At 28.4% G+C, this 14,810-nt stretch overlaps 2 protein-coding genes across 3 annotated transcripts in view; both read right to left on the bottom strand.

The window, feature by feature from the left end:
* LOC107445427 (zinc finger protein 488) overlaps positions 1 to 14,810 on the bottom strand; it is a 114,105-nt gene that overhangs the window by 58,332 nt on the left and 40,963 nt on the right. The gene's annotated exons all lie outside the window — the stretch shown is intronic.
* LOC139425225 (TD and POZ domain-containing protein 4-like) lies at positions 7,402 to 9,295 on the bottom strand. The gene has a single exon (XM_071179166.1). It carries the CDS (start codon positions 8,803 to 8,805, stop codon positions 7,450 to 7,452), a length of 1,356 nt encoding a protein of 451 aa, XP_071035267.1. The 5' UTR covers positions 8,806 to 9,295; the 3' UTR covers positions 7,402 to 7,449.

Raw genomic sequence — 14,810 nt, 5'->3', positions numbered from 1 at the left:
CACTTTCCCTTTCGGAAAAAGTAGGAAAAATTACATAAAAAATAAAACCCAATAATAGAACCACCAGGAACGAAAAATTTCTCTACAAACAACACATTTCTTTTCCAACTCCCCTGAGATGACCATTCACTTTCTAAATCTTTTTTATTATCACTTTTCAGCTGTTAACGGTAAGTGTGTATTTTTTCTCTCCTCTCTTTTTTTTCATTCACAACTCTATTTTCGTTCCTTTTTTTTATTATTCTTTCCACCCTCAGAAGCATAGTCTCCACTCCTTATCCTCAAGAAAACAGTCCATCCGCCTCATTCCACCCTCAATTGGAAAGAAGGAGAATTGGAAGAGGAGGAGGAAAAAGAAGCTTGAGAGCAACTGGAGAGATGATAGAGGCAGTGAAGATGATGATTCTAACAGCTGACCAACCAACCAAGTGATGGAACGTCCCGAAGCGATAGTGGAAGAAATCGGGTAATCCTCTGCAATATCTGCGGCCTGCAGAAACGGCCTCTTTAATTCAGGGTTGCTCACATATAGAGATTAGTGGCGCCAAATATCAAGCGTTACGCCAAATTTTTGCTTTCAGACAGTATCAAGGTGATTAACTTCGAAGTTTTAATTCAAATTTTAATAAAAACATTACAGTTTTGTTACACAAATGCAATAAAAACATTTTTATTCTAGTAGATATTTGGAAATATTAAAGTAAGATTTTACTTTGCCACCAAATTAATATAACAATGAAAAACTTTCACACCATGATTGCAAGTATTCAGATTTTTCTCTGTACAAGTTGATTTAAACGTGATTAAAAAGTTCTTAAGAAGCCACTGGAAACTACTCTTGGTAAAAAAGTCAGTAGCTAAACGCGTGAGAGTATAAAATGAATATTATGAAAATTTTCAGAAAAAATGGTAAAAAATTAATTTGCATGCCTGGTGTATTCCATTAATCGCTTTAAATTAATTTTATAATTAATATGGGTAAGTATTTTAATTTTTTTATAAATGATTTTCTATAAATTATCAATATATATCTTCTCTTCGGAATTTGTTATAGAATTTTTCATGTAACAGAACTTATAAAAATTAATTAAAGTATGACAGAAGCGCCAAATTGTAGAGCGTGAACTCTTTATGTTTTAAGCATCATAATATAAAAGCTTGATGCTGTGGATATGAAGAGTTATAATTTAACAACTAAAGCTAATAGGATACTTTACTTTCTTTCATTTGGACTTGAAAAGCTCAGTATACAAGCAAATGGTGACTTAAACACGTTTAAAATACCATTAAAAATAAATATTAATTGCAAGAACATTTTTCTATTTTAGTAAATGAAATGCATTTTTGTATCCAAGAAAGTGTTCAGAACTTTGTTCACATTGTGTTTCTATTTTGATTTCAACTACATTATATTTGATCACAATGGAAAAAATGAACATATTTTTAACAGAAAATGTGTGTTCACTGTCATTCGTTTTGTTATATCACTATGCAAAATTTTCCTACAGTACATTATTTTATAGTTAAACGCTTTTAGTTTAAGATTTCACGTAAACACATCTATTTATTTTATTTCCTTAATATGATTTCGTCTTAGAATTGTGTGTGTTAAACATAATCAACATAAATCTATTTTTTTAAATTTCTAATGGCAAGATTAAAAGGCAACTACAGCAATAAATATATAGAGAATCACAACCATTTAGAGAATAAACAAAGAGAGAAGAAAAACATATTAGAAGAGAAGCATCTTTAAAGATAGTCTGTGAATCCAAATGACCCCTGATCTCCCAGTAGCAGTTAAAGCTTAGCACTATGAGATTGTCTCAATCCATGACCAGTCCCAGATCAATCCATGACCAGTCCCAGATTACAGAAACTTAGCCAAAACGGAAATAGTGCAGGCGTTTCGAGAGACAATGAGGGGCAGTGGTGAGCCTAAACTTTGCCACTATTTTATGTTAGAGTCATTTAACATAAATCTTTAAAAACCTGCAAATAAGAAGCATATTTTTCGCGTCAAATTTTAAATTTGAAAATGTTTAAAAGTTGTGAATTTCTTAACTTAATTCAAGTTTATCTTAAATGATATAATTAAAACTCAACATTATTTATTTTTTAAACATTGTGTTCATTTTCTGAAACTAAACTAAAAATGTTTTGAAAATAAGGAATTAAACTGTAAGGAAGATTATACCTGCAGAGTTTTACTTTGAAGTACCTAAGCCAGTCAATATAAACTTTTTTATTTAATATGCACACACATATATATATATATTTAACAGCATCACTCAAAAACACATCGATCTGAAACATCAAACAATTGGATAATGCATTACAAGTTTCTATTTATATCAGATACATGTCCTTAATAAAAATTAATTAAAACAAAATACGTTAAATTTTATTGTAAGTTTCAATATGTTTAGTACATAAATGGGATTATTGTAAATAATATGCTTTTTCCCTCTGCCAAATCTTATTAACAATAATTAAAAGGAAGCAAAACTAATTTATACAAAAAATCAACAAATATATAAAATTATTAAAATTTTGAAATTAAATTATTAACTCTCGTTTCATTAAAGAAAGCAATTAAACGTGTTTAATATATCAAATACGTACTAAATGTCAATATTTTACTGTTTCGTTTATTCAACTTTTAATCAAAAATTTTAAACAAATCTTTTTTATTAAATCTTGACATCGAATCCGACTAAAACTATACAACTCATGATAAAAAAAAATTATTCATATTGCCACATTTTTGTTTAACGTCTGCAAGGCATGTATGACGTAGTAGAGACTAAATATAATTTATAATATGTAATATACTTAGCCACTACATATTATGTAGTGGCTAAATATTAAATAATTAGAAAAAATAAACTTTAACAGTAGGATTTTGAATTAACATAATAATTAAGATAAGGTAATAATTAGAATAGAGAATTCATAATAAATCCCTTTATCCTAAGTTTCTTAAAATGTTTCTTAAATCCCAAGATTGGCGAAAAATTCCTGAATCTGGTAACCCATACTTAATGTCCGAAGCAATGGGTTTTGTGGACGCAAGGGGGCCAGCACGTCTCCTACATATGTCCTATGCACGGTAGGCCATATTTTGGCGGGATTTTCCGCCTCGGGCCGTGCCGGACGTTTTCCAGATTACTTGCCGTTTGTATCCATCTTATTTTGTGCTCCACAGCAAGAAATAGCCAAAGGACAGTTATGGGGATTTCTACTCTTTCTTCGAGACTACTACAGACCTCCCTCGAGGCTATTTTTCCCTTTTTTGCAATTTTGTTCTTCTTCTGGTATAATATATTTCCTCAATCGGAAGTAAGATTGAAAATATTCTGTGAGAGTAAGTTAGGGAATTTGGAAATGGGAAAAATGACCTCAATTTGTAAAACATTATCAAAAGATTTTTTGATTTTTTTTTAAAGAATAAGAAACTCAATATTTTCTTTAAATAAAGAATATTAAATTTATGAAAAAGCATTCTTTTACAAGCCAAATGCTTTTTTGTTCTTGTTTAAGAAGCTCTTAATTGAAAATAAAGCAGTTATTTTTCTTCTTAAAATCCAAATTTCAATTTCAATTTAATAAAAAAATGAGTTTTGTTTAAATAGCCAAACTAAAATAAGTTTTTAGTAACTGAATGAAGAATCCATAAGAATCATCGTTTTCTTCGTATAAGAAAAAGGAATTAAGAATTTTGATTTCAGTTTATCATCAAAAAAGCAGTAGACTTGATTCCTTATAACAACATGGTAGACAGCAAACGCGTTTAGGCTATGTTGCTATTGGCAGGACTATAAGCACTTCACTATCACACTATCAGATGGAAATATTTAGATTGAAGTTTATGCTTCAAAACTAACCTTAACCTTCTTCAGATTAAAATTTGAAAATTTTAAAGATAAACTTATTTCTAATAATTTTTAAATTAATATCATTTCACGTTTAATCACTTTTTAGAACAATTTAAATTTTAGGTTTAATTCACTCTATTGAGGGTTGCACTGTTCTGAATGCCTAAATGGTAACCTTACGTTTTTATTCAAACGCACCATCTCCAATTCAATAATTTAAAAGGATGGCTGTTAGTACTGTAGTATTAGTATACACCAATTTGGAAAGGAGTTGGTTGAGTTATGATTTCGGAATAAAATTTATTGGTGTTAAACTTTAAGTTTTATTTTTTGTGTTTTCATAATTCTCACTTTGTGTTCCAGTCAATAGGGCAGGTTCCTTATATATATATATAAATATATATATATATATATAATGTCAAGATGTTAGGATGATGCTCTTTATTCAACAAAGCTTTCCTCCATAAAATAGAGCTACCAAAAAAGGGAAGACGATGACGGTTAAAATATGGGCAAGTGATTAAAGTGTAATGGATCATGAGTAGTGTTGCAGTGAGGAGTAGGTTTACCAAACAGCAAGTGAAGATGGATCTATCGAGTTTGGCCGATTCAATCCGAAATTTTCTGATCAGCATATCTAGGTTATATAATAACATATATGTTTGAGGGAGTAAAATTGGTTAGGGTTCTTATACGTTTTACCTTAATTGAATCGGGATAAATAGCGCAGGTCCAAAAACGATATAATCCTATATTCAATTTAACCTATTATTAATAAGAATTTCAATGCGAAGAAGGTTCTCTTATAAAAAATGAGGTGTCTGAGGTTGACAGGTGAATAAAATGCACCTTAGAGGTTATGTTTTGCATCAAAAATTAACTTATCAATGCATAACTTCAATTTACCCCTCAAACTCAACCTCATATGTAGCTCAGCAATACTTTAGTTGAAATCAGGTGAAATTATTCACTCCAAGAATTTACTTATTTGCTTGTAATGTAGAAAAAATAGCCTGTAAACATCAAAATAACCTGAAGTGTGAATAGAACTCAAGTTTGAACAACTTCATACACCTTAACTATAAACATTATTAGGTTGATTTTTTAAAGTTGTTTTTAAAGTCAACTCCAAATAAACCTCAAATCAACCTTAACAATCCAAAACAAACTCTAATAAATCTTTGTAAGTGTTATTTAGTAAGATAAATAATTTAAAACTTTCTTATTACTTGGTAAGAGTTATATTAACTAGTTTAAAAATTTAATTTGCTTGAGAAGTTCAGAATGTCTGATGGTACTCTCAAATTGAAATAAGTATTTCGGTNTATATGTATATGTATATAGGGAACCTGCCCTATTGACCGGAACACAAAATGAAAACTATGAAGACACAAAAAACGAAGAAAATTGAAAATTAGGAAATTAAGAAGTCTTATTTGCTGCAAGTATAAAGAACTCATAAAATAAGATAAAATACTATACGATTAGGTATTAAAAAAGAAAAAAAACATCTGCTTTGCTGATTTTTGAAATAAAAGAAATGATTTTAATATAACTAAACAAATTACAAATTCTAATGTTTCCAAAAACATGTATTTAAATAACATTTTTAATTAAATGAATAGCATTAAAGGAATATATAGTAATGTTTATTTATCCAAAAAAAAAAGGAAAGAAATAGACAAACTCTTTCAAAATTTTATTTAAAAAAAGCAATGGATACTCAATCAGTGTAATTATATTCTATATAAAATCATTGAGTTAATTTTATATTATTATTATTAAATTTACTGAAAACTTCTTTGTTAATTTATATTTTTCATCGTGTGCAAATCAATTTCGGGTAAATCCATGGCTAAAAATAAGTGCAAAACGAACAAATCGCGTTTCTTTTTTTAAATAAATGGTAATTTTCTAAAATCACTGAAATTGTGTACTTAAATATAAACCCTATTAAGTATAAACTTTAAATTATAATATAATATTATTACCTTGCACACATCCATATTCGGGCCAATCCAAGGTAACTAACTAATCAAACGTGCTTCAGTATTGCAGTAAGAATGTGCCATAAAAGGTTCCTCTTATTACGCTTCTAACCTCCGTTGGCGCTTCTGTTTTCACATTTTGTAATCTGGCAATCTTATAACGAAAATATTTAAATCATTCCTAAAAGATTCCGGTACGTGCAAGTTCATTTGAATTCGCTACTCGCTTTACTCATTTCGTTTAGTTTATTGTTCTGTATTTTCTTTACATTTTATTTTCTGTTTTTTGCTTGATATGTTTTATTTAATAAATATTTTTTACTTGATAAGTTCTTTTTCAGTTTCAATTTTTTTGAGTGTTCCTAACAGTACGAATTGATATATTTTGCTTCGACTATATTGATACAATATTAGAAAGCACTCCTTTTTGCTGATATAATCGTGTGAGCTGATGAAGATGTCATATCCTTTCATTATTTTGTTTTCCAGCTTTTTTAAATATTTTTTAAGAATATTTTAATTAATTAAAATAATAAATGAAAATTATAAGCCTTATAAGAAATACCTATATAATATTGAAAATAATTTATATAGAAATTTTAAATGTTGTTAAGTGCTTAAAATAAATCAATTAACTTTAACAGTGAGAAAATTTCATATTAATAAATAAATATATTCATTTTAAGACTAATATACCGATGTATATAAATCAACAAAACTAATAAAAAAAAAGTAAAATCTTATATGAGTGAAAATTGAACAACATTTTCATTAAGATGCATTTTTGATTAATGTGTTTTAAAAATTATTATTTTAGATCAGTTTCTAATCAAAAAGAAATTATAATAAAATAACTTATTCTGGTGATTGATATCAGTAGGTAATTTGGAAAAGATGCAAGCAGATAATTTACTATTTATTTCAATAAACATCACCCTAAGCCCCAGTTTGCAGATTTCGCAACACATGAGAGATAACGAATGCCTTAAATTTTAGGCATTGCCCTAAACCCAATTTTGGATTCTTCTGGGACAGGTATTAGGAGGCTAGTCACAAACTAGATTTATAGATTAGACTGTAGGTTGAATCTTGGTTGGTTATTCGCTGTTCATTTATTGTTTGTTTTAATGTTATTTTTTCTTCTATTTTATTGATCTTTCTAAAATTGACTTTAAATTATGCCATTGAAACAAGAGTAAAATAAAAAATTAAAAAAATTATTTTCTATCATCAAATCCTAATCGAGTGGAACATTTTAAGCGTTTATTTATATGTAGGATTGTGCATTAAGTTTGAAGCTTTGAAAATCTACTAAATCTTCTATTGACATTATAATAAGAATGTTACATGCTATGCAAAAGGCAACACAAAAAAGTTAAATTGATTAATACAAATAATAATATAAACAATTCAATAATAGTAATGAAAACATAAATAATAAAATTTAAATTACAATAAATATACTTTCATCAAAAATAATGTTAGTAATTTTAGAAAATTACAAAATTTTAATAAAACAGATTTTAATATTATGTTATAAATTTACAAATTTACGTTAGTAATAGCATTAATTATGTTGTATATCACTTCATTTCCTGATACTTTTTAAGAATATCAGAAGACAAATTAGACAAAATGAAAGAAGCCAAGTTAATATTTTTATTCATCAAATCTGACCATGCCGTCGTAAGAAGAACTTCTGCAGCATTACCCCGTATAAATTGCAATGCATTGAGTTTCAAGCTTTTACAATTGACCAAATCTGCAATTGAGATTATTTCACACACATTTATGACTGATATAATTGGCTTCATAAAATTGGCACATTCATCTACCAGGGATGGCACGTGGTACTTATCTGCAGCTAGCAACAATTTCTTTGCACTTTCCAAATCCATGATATCCACAGTACCCGTATACAAAAATTTGAGAAAATCGTTTACAGTTTTAGCATCCATATCAACTATATCGACAACATTAGATTGATTTTCAAGCATGTTTTGCTCAAACATGGTATCAAACACTGGTGATCGGGTTCGCAATATAAATTTATGAGCAAAAAACTTTTCCTTTTCTGCTCTGATTATCACATCTGAATTCTTTTTGCTGATAAAAATGTTTTCAAAATCAGAACGCAAAGCAGAAATTGAGCAGCAACTCACTGGCTTGGATTCTAAGTTTAAAGGTGGTGAGAATGAAAATTCCTGAATAAAGCTTGACGAATAACTACCAAAATCAACATTAACATCACACTTTAACTTCACCTCATATTTATCTTGCTCGGTTTTACATGCTTCTAAATGGTGCATTGTAATGAAATCAGGAAATTTATATTCATATGAAGCTGGAATCCAGAAAGAGGTACGTTTTGAGTTCAACGCGCTTCCCATTTTATTCAAAATAGTAATTTCAAATTTTATCGATAAACGCTTCTGTGCAGGAGGATCCCGTAATTTAATAATAATGTCAACAGTTTCTATCGCATAAGATAAAGTAACTTTAAATTGATAGGTATTTAAAATTGAGAAAATTACACTTTCAGCACACAGTACCTTTAATATAACATCCCAAGCTGAAGAACTTCGGTCAGCATTGACTGTGGTAAGTGCAGCAGATCTAGAAGGTTTAGCATTCTCTAATTCATGACTTTTTATTCGGCACTGTATAGTTAACGCATCCTGCGTCTGATTACCTAAAGTAACGAGATTGAAAGAGGATGGCACATCCTTGGAAAGTGCATCTTTCTTATTAAAAATTATATTTTTGTCTTCCGTACAATAAACAATCCAATTTTCATCATTTTTTAGGATTATTTGCCATTGACTATTATTTAACTCATCGAGTGTGAACATAGAACTTGAAAGTCTTTTTCTATTCCAACCTGAAAAGTTTCTTATTTTCCATATAAAAAAACATTCACCGCTTTTTTCAGTAGACATCTTTGGTTAATATAAAATGCATTTAATTATATATGAAATATTAACGCAAACAATTAACCGACAGTTGTATCAGTACTCAACCCCAAAGAGTTCTTATAAAAATAAATAGGGTAAATTCCTGCCTTTGTTTTTTTATCTACTGTTATCTTAAATCGAGTGATATTGTTTGCAATCTGTCAGCCACGATAATTTTTGTAGCGTTTCATTATCAGTGGTCAGGAAATCAGAAATAAAGAATAGATTTCTTATAAAATTAAAAATAAAATAAAAAAGAGAGGGAAATAAATTTAAAATTTGTGATTTCTGCACTGAAAAAAAGTATGGCCAAAATTACCAGATAAGGAAGAATGTACCGGGATTTTGGATCTATGGTAGCGCTTTACTGTTCCCATTGATCCAAATTTTTTTTCTCCAGAGACTTTGGAAAATTAGCAACAGAATATAATTTTATAACATGTGATAAAATTTGGCAAATGAGGTAAAATTTGGTAATTTTATCATGATATCTTAGAGCAAAACAAAAAAGGAACATTTATTCTGCTAAATTTACTTTTCAGTTTTGTAATTTTTACTAAATGTGTGGTAATAAGAACTATAATTCTGAAAACCAGAATTTCTGGTAAACCGTTATCATAAGAATGAAAAAATTACCAAATGAATGGATTAAATACCGTATATTTTTTGATTTTCTTAATCTGACTTATGTTTGCTTGTTTTTACCAGAAATGTCATTACCACACTGTACCTCAACTTTCAAAGAATTTTTTGTCTGTGAAAATACGCTAACCTTATAAAATATTTTTTTCTAGTAACATATCTTATTTTTTTAATACATATCCTAAATAAGATTTAAATGAAAAAGATAATATTCTACATGAGATTAATACGTCAATAATATTCTAAATGTGATCTAATTTCAGATGATTTAATTTTAAACCGCGTTTAATATTAGGATATCCGACTTTAACGAGAAATCGTCTTCAATCGATGGTTACTTCTATTCTATTTTTGAAAGTCTTTTTAATATTCTCTGGTTAAAATTTAAATTTAATATCAATACCCCTGTGCTAAATTCTAGAACACTACTATTATTAAGTAATTTACTATTGAATGAATTTAAGAGGTCAAAACTTTATACTAATTTTTATGTCAGAAAAAAGTACTTTGATGAACTTCCATTAAAGAAATAGTTATGAGAATTTTCCTGCGATTTTTAAAAATTAGTTACAAATTTTATTATTATATTATGAGTGTAAAACTATTTTCATGCATTCCATAAGTTAATTTATTGATAATTGAAATGCGCCAATAATTAAAAAAAATTTAATACATCATAGTATTTTAATTTTTATATATTTTACACTATTATTTAGTTTTTCTTGATTTGTTTTATCTTTTTTATTTTTTATCCATAGTTGAATTTTTTTTCTGGGAATGGATTACAACCATACCTTTTAAAATTCTTGAACTTATTTTCACTGATCAGTTTTCGTGGAGATTTAATGCTCCGAAACACATTGGATAATGAGTCTTATGATACAATTTTTAAATTATTTTAACATATTGAAAAAAATATTAATACACTTTATGCAAGCTGATTTTTTTTTGTATTTAAAATTCACTTTAAACATGCATGCACACCAGTGATATTTAATGAAATAAATTTATCCAAATTATCCAAATTATCATATTGCAATTTTGTAATTCATAACTATCTTTGAAAAGCCGACTCAATTTTGAGTTTACGTCTTATGATGCTCAACTTCGTAGCCTTGTAATTTTGAACCCAATCCAGAAGACAAGGGAAGTTCTGTCTAAACTATTGGAGGAAATTTGCCTTTGTGGAGAACTTTTTAATTCAACTAATCCACACTTGTCTTTCACGGAGAGGAAAACTGTGAAAACATCCCCAGTTTTCCTGCAGACAAGGTGATTCTAACCCATGATCCGTCTACTACAGAGGATATTTTACATCAACACTGTGGTGGGTGCGAGCCGGGTGCGGAATTTGCATTGACCAACCATCACTGGGATATGAGCCCAGGGTATCTCATTGGGAGGAGAGCACTCTATCCCCTGAGACATCCCGGCGCTTCATATTGTAATTGTAAATATTAACATTACGTTACTAAACATTTATACCACATACTGTCAGTTATACTTTTTCTTTGCAAAATCCTGTCTAACTGTAAGGCCCTAAAAACCACTAAAACAGTTTTTTGTGATGAGATTCTCTGAAAATATCTCATTAGCTAGAATTGTAACATATTTAATGAAGAAGCCTGTATTTTTATCATTTCTACACTGTAAGAAAGAACTGTTTAATTTACGAATGAAAGGTGTCAGTTGGTGTGCCAGTATAAAACTGTTTATTTACAAAAAAATACTGTTATTTAAAAATAAATGTTTGTTTTTCAAACAGATGAGTACCATTATTTTAACAAACAAATTTCGTTATTTTAATAAAGTATTCTTTAACATTACTAGGTCAGCACTGTTGTCGTTGCGCGCCGGGAGCAGCATTCCTATGATCAGTCGACGCTCAAATTCGATCCTGGGTCAACTCATTGAAAAATGAGAGCACTGTCCTCTGAGCTACCACAGCTTGTTTTATCTTAGAATGAAAAGAAATCTTAAACTGCTTTGATCTTAAAAGTCTTACTTATTAAAATAATATTTAAATTTAAAATTTATAATGACCCATTCATATAAATACGCATGTCTGGCAACTTAACTTACTAAAAAATTATATCTGAAGAAATATAATTATCAGGTTTAAAACTATAAAACAATATAGCATAGTAAATAGTCATGAAGTGATTTGGAATAGGGTAGAGTTTTCGAACAGTTGGGAAAACTGCATGGCAAAACTAGAATTTGAATTGACGGATTTAGTCCGTTAATGATTAGAATGAAAAACAGAAGAAAAAAAAACCGTTTTGTTATCAAAACAGCTTTAAACCGTCAAATATGAAGAGAAGGTTCGTATAAAGAACGGGAAATTTTTTCAGTGTAATAAAGTGATTATCCGAGACATAAAATTGTTTGTTTTTAATTTAATTGTTTGTTTAATAAAGTGATTATCCGAGACATAAAATGTTTGTTTTTAAAACTCCTTCTCATTATTCGAGCAAACTCTCACTCGCATATTTTCTTATAAATATTAAATGAAATATATTTTACTTATTTCGCCAAAAAAGTAATAATAATTATTTTATGAATTTATCACTTCTTAATCAAGCAACAGTAGAAAATAAATAGTCTTTTTTAGAACTTTTTTCCGTTTTGACTGGTTATTTTCCNAAATAAAAAAGAGAGGGAAATAAATTTAAAATTTGTGATTTCTGCACTGAAAAAAAGTATGGCCAAAATTACCAGATAAGGAAGAATGTACCGGGATTTTGGATCTATGGTAGCGCTTTACTGTTCCCATTGATCCAAATTTTTTTTCTCCAGAGACTTTGGAAAATTAGCAACAGAATATAATTTTATAACATGTGATAAAATTTGGCAAATGAGGTAAAATTTGGTAATTTTATCATGATATCTTAGAGCAAAACAAAAAAGGAAAATTTATTCTGCTAAATTTACTTTTCAGTTTTGTAATTTTTACTAAATGTGTGGTAATAAGAACTATAATTTTGAAAACCAGAATTTACGGTAAACCGTTATCATATGAATGGAAAAATTACCAAATGAATGGATTAAATACCGTATATTTTGCTTTTCTTAAATAGACTTATGTTTGTTTATTTTTACCAGAAATGTTATTACTACACTGAACGTCAATTTTCGAAAAATGTTTTGTCTGTGAGAATACACTAACTTTATAAAATATTTTTTTCCAATAACGTATCTTATTTTTTTAATAAATACCCTAAATAAGATTTTTTAAAAAAAAGATAATATTCTAAATGAGATTAAGACGCCAATAATATTCCAAATGACATATTCTAAATGAGATCTAATTTGAGATGATTAAATTTTAAACGGTGTTTAATATTAGGATATTCGACACTAACGAGCAGTTGCCTTCAATAGATGGTTACTTTTATTCCATTTTTGAAAATCTTTTTAATATTCTCTTGTTAAAATTTAAATTTAAAATCAGTACCCCAGTGCTAAGATCTAGAACACGACTATATTTAAGTAATTTACTATTGAATGAAATTAAAAGGTCAAAACTTTATACTATTTTTTATGTCAAAAAAAAGTACTTTGATGAACTGCCATTAAAGGAATAGTTATGAGAATTTTCCTGTGATTTTTAAAAATTAGTTATAAATATTATTATTATATTATGAGTGAAAAACTATTTTCCTGCATTCCATAGGTTAATTTATTGATAATTGAAATGCGCCAATAATTTAAAAAATTTAATATGCCATAGTATTTTAATTTTTATATATTTTACACTATTATTTAAATTTTCCTGATCTGTTTTTTTCCCACAATTGAATTTTTTTTCTGGGAATGAATTACAATCATACCTTTTAAAATTCTTAAAATTATTTTCACTGATCAGTTTTCGTGGAGATTTAATGCTTCGAAACACATTGGATAATGAATTTTATGATACAATTCATATTATTTCAATATATTGAGAAAAATATTAATACATTTTATGCAATCTGATATTTTTTGTATTTAAAATTCACTTCAATCATGAATACACACCAGCGATATTTAATGAAATAAATCTATTATTTTTAAATCGAAAGTCCTAATTATCATATTTCAATTTTGTACTTATTTCAAAACTATCTTTGAACTCAAAGATGTGTTTACGTCTTATAATGTTCAATATCGTTTCCTTGTAATTTTGAACCCAATCCAGAAGACAAGGGAAGTTCTGTCTGGACTATTGGGGGAAATTTGCCTTTGTGGAGGAATTTTTAATTCAACTAACCCACATTTGCTTTTCACATAGAACACTGTGAAAACATCCCCCAGTTTTCCCGAGGACAAGGGGATTCTAACCTATGATCCATCTACTACTGAGGATATTTTACATCAACACTGTGGTGGGTGCGTTGACCAACCATCACTGCGATATGAGCCCAGGTTATCACATTGGGAGGAGAGCACTCCATCCCCTGAGACATCCCGGCGCTTCATATTGTAATTGTAAATACTAACATTACGTTACTATACATTTATACCACATGCTGTCAGTTATACTTTTTCTTTGCAAAATCCTGTTTAACTGTAAGGCCCTAAAAATCACTAAAGCAATTTTTTGTGATGAGATTCTTTGAAAATATGTCATTAGCTAGCAGATGAACATATTTAATGAAGAAGCCTATATTTTTATCATTTCTTCACTGTAAAAAAATCTGTTCAATTTACGGAGAGAGGGTGTGAGCTGGTGTGCCAGTATAAAACTGTTTATTTACGGAAAAATACTGTTATTTAAAAATAAATGCCTATTTTTCATACAGATCAGTACCATTATTTAAGCAAACAAATTTCGTTATTTTAGTAAAGTATTCTTTAACATTATTATGTCAGCACTGTTGTCGTTGATCGCCGAAAGCAGTATTCGTATGATCAGTCGACGCTGGAATTCGATCCTGGGTCAGCTCATTAAAAAGTGAGAGCACTGTCCTCTGAGCTACCACAGCTTGTTTTATCTTAGAATGAAAAGAAATCTTAAACTGCTTTGATCTTAAAAGTCTTACTTATTTAAAATAATATTTAAATTTAAAAACATTTAAAACTATAATGACCCATTCATATAAATACGCATGTCTGGCAACTTAACTTATCAAAAAAGTATAACTTTAAAAATATAATTATCAGGTGGGTAGAAATATAATTATCAGGTTCAAAACTATAAAATAATATAGCATAGTAAATTATCATAAAATGATTTTGAAAAGAGTAGAGTTTTCGAACAGTTAGGAAAACTGCATGCAAAACTAGAATTTGCATTAACGGCTTTAGTCCGTTAATGATCAAGATGAAAAATAGAAAAAAAACCCGTTTTGTTAAAAAATACAGCC

The sequence above is a fragment of the Parasteatoda tepidariorum genome, chromosome 3 (assembly GCF_043381705.1).
Source record: "Parasteatoda tepidariorum isolate YZ-2023 chromosome 3, CAS_Ptep_4.0, whole genome shotgun sequence".
Classification (NCBI taxonomy): domain Eukaryota; kingdom Metazoa; phylum Arthropoda; class Arachnida; order Araneae; family Theridiidae; genus Parasteatoda; species Parasteatoda tepidariorum.
Note: the sequence above shows the minus strand (reverse complement) of the source record. Positions and strands in the feature narration are given on the sequence as shown.